The sequence below is a fragment of the Merops nubicus genome, unplaced genomic scaffold (assembly GCF_000691845.1).
Source record: "Merops nubicus isolate BGI_N331 unplaced genomic scaffold, ASM69184v1 scaffold21068, whole genome shotgun sequence".
Lineage (NCBI taxonomy): Eukaryota > Metazoa > Chordata > Aves > Coraciiformes > Meropidae > Merops > Merops nubicus.
In genome coordinates, this window is record NW_008625359.1 from 4706 (window position 1) to 7004 (window position 2299).

The window sequence follows — 2299 nt, forward strand, 5'->3', positions numbered from 1 at the left end:
AAGTCCATCTGGTGCGCCGTCCCCGCCCTGGACGTGGAGAAGAGCGGCAAGGTCTCCAAATCCCAGCTCAAGGTGAGTCGCCGGCCGGCTGCGGGGGCTCGCGGGGCTGGGGGGTGGGCTGCGAGGGGCAGAGCGGGGGCCAGGGATGCTTCGAGTCCCCCCCACCCCACCCCGGGTTTCCATGGAGGAATTGGTAAATATTAAGATTAATAAACCCTCGCTGTCACCTGCATGGTGGTTTTGGTGAAATTCTCCAGCTCTGCCTCATCTCCCTTTAAAAAAAAAGGGAGGGGGAGGGTTAATGCCCAAATGTATTTCTAGGAGAAAACGAGGAGGAATCTGATTTTTGGTTGTTTTCAGCTTCTTGTGCTTTTTGCACCCAGTTCACAGCCCAAATTCAGTTTATGTTTTCTTGCTTGCCGGAGCCCCCGCGTTTCTGCTTCCTGTTCAGCCAGCGGGTGGGTAGGTAGAGACAGAACATTTTTACACTAAAACTCCTCGGTGGCCTGGCCAAAAATAACACAGCACTTTAAAAAAATCTCTCCTTTCCTCTCTCCCTTTCCTCTGAACAGCTTTGCAGAGGGTTCCTGCATTCAGCCCTTCGCCAAAGCCATCATGGCTTTAAAAACCTTTTTATCTGCCTCTGGGACGGGGTCTGGTTGGACCCACCGAGTTGCACCTCAGCTTTGATAGTAATTATTGATTTAGTGGGTCTTTTTTCCCTTTGCAAATGATGGGACTCCTTTTTTTGTTGCCACATAAATGCCCCGTTGTGGTTCTTAGGCTGGCGCCGGGGTTGGAAATGTCAGTTGGAGCAGGGGGCTGTGATGCAGAGGAGAGACCTGAGCTAAAAACATGCAAACCACGGGGAGCTGTTGCATCAGGACTCGGCAACTGCTGCCGGGCTGTGAGATGGGTTGTGAAACACTCCAAAGAAGCCTCCTTTCCTCTCTTCCTTCTGCTTTAGAGGGATTCCCCCGGGACAGGCTGCAGGGAAGGTTCTGGGCTTGGCATAGGGTGCACGTTTTGGTCCAGAAGTGAAGAGTTTTGTTTGCAGGGCTCTGGAGGGGAAGCAGTGGGAGCTCTGCTCAGTCCTTGCCTTTGCAGCCTCCCCCAGAAACTCGCTGCACGTCTGCCCTGCGAGCCCCGCTCCTTAAAACTGTAGAAATACTTGGAGGAATTAAGGAAAATCCCAAAGCAGGCCAGAGCCTAATTCCCCTCGCTAATCCCCAGGAAGATGCCGTGCTCCCCTCACAGCATCCCCTGCCCCCAGGCTCTGGGTCCTGAGCCCCAGAGGGGTGAGCTGCCAGCACCAGGGGGGTGAGCTGCCAGCCCGAAGGCGCCGGGGCGGACACGTGCAGCGCTCCTGCGAGATCCCTCTCACCAGCAACGGTGCTGAGGCCACAGAGACCCTCACTGTATTTCCTCGAGAGCGTGGGCACAGGGAGCTGCAAACCTCAAGCAGGGGCTGCGAGGATGCTGGGGATGGTGGCTTCTCGGTGGCTTTGCCCGGGGTGACATTTTGGAGGGGGAGGGATATTCACCCCTCGCTGGGTTTCCACCCATCGGGGCGGCCGCCGGTCGGGCTGAGCCGTTGCACAACGAAGCTCAGCTCCGGATAACTTCCCACCCACCTGGAGGCCAGGGAGAACTTGTTTCCATCACCCATTGTGGCCAAACACTGGCTCAGGTTTGCCCCAGCCTACACAAGCCAACAGTGGCGTTTTGGCTCGTTCAGCACAGAAGAAATCCAGGGCCTCTGGTTTGAGCCGCGGTGGCCGTGCCCTCTCCAGACTCCTCCTGGGTGCTGCGAGCTGGGCTGTGCTCTGCTCCTCACCCAGGCATGTTGCTGCAAGAAGGGTCTTGAATGAGGATGGGAGAAATGCTGATGTTCACGGTGCTTGCACCTACAGAAACAAAACCACCCCTGGGAGCTGGGGAGGAGGGTGGATTTGCTGGGAGACGAGCAGCTCGTCGACGGGAGCTGGGTGCTTAAACTCCTCCGGCCTCTCTCCAGCTGGTTGCATAAGTGAATTTAGCAGCACGATGGTGAAGCTGTGGGAAGCCGTTGGGCTGAGCAGCTCTGGCACAGCCACAGACGTGTGAGTGGAGGTGCCTCTCTGGGCAGGAAGGAAGGACGGGCTTGCGGTCGAGCGCTGCGCGTCGAGAGACGTGGGGTGGTTCTGTCCCCAGCCCCGCTCCTGGAGGAACCTTCATCCTCTCCTCCCTGGCTGGGATGCAGGAGCTAGTCCCCATCTCCCCAGCTGGGATGGGACCAGACCCAAATGGGGCGGGTGGG

General features: G+C 57.4%; 1 protein-coding gene across 1 annotated transcript in view; it reads left to right on the forward strand.

Moving 5' to 3' along the window:
- The window catches only part of LOC103778087 (differentially expressed in FDCP 6 homolog), a gene marked incomplete at both ends in the record, with an annotated part of 14442 nt that overhangs the window by 4184 nt on the left and 7959 nt on the right, over nt 1-2299 (forward strand). The window contains one exon of the mRNA XM_008945658.1: nt 4-72. Within this exon, the coding sequence (XP_008943906.1) occupies nt 4-72 (69 nt within the window). The remainder of the gene's footprint in view (nt 1-3; nt 73-2299) is intronic.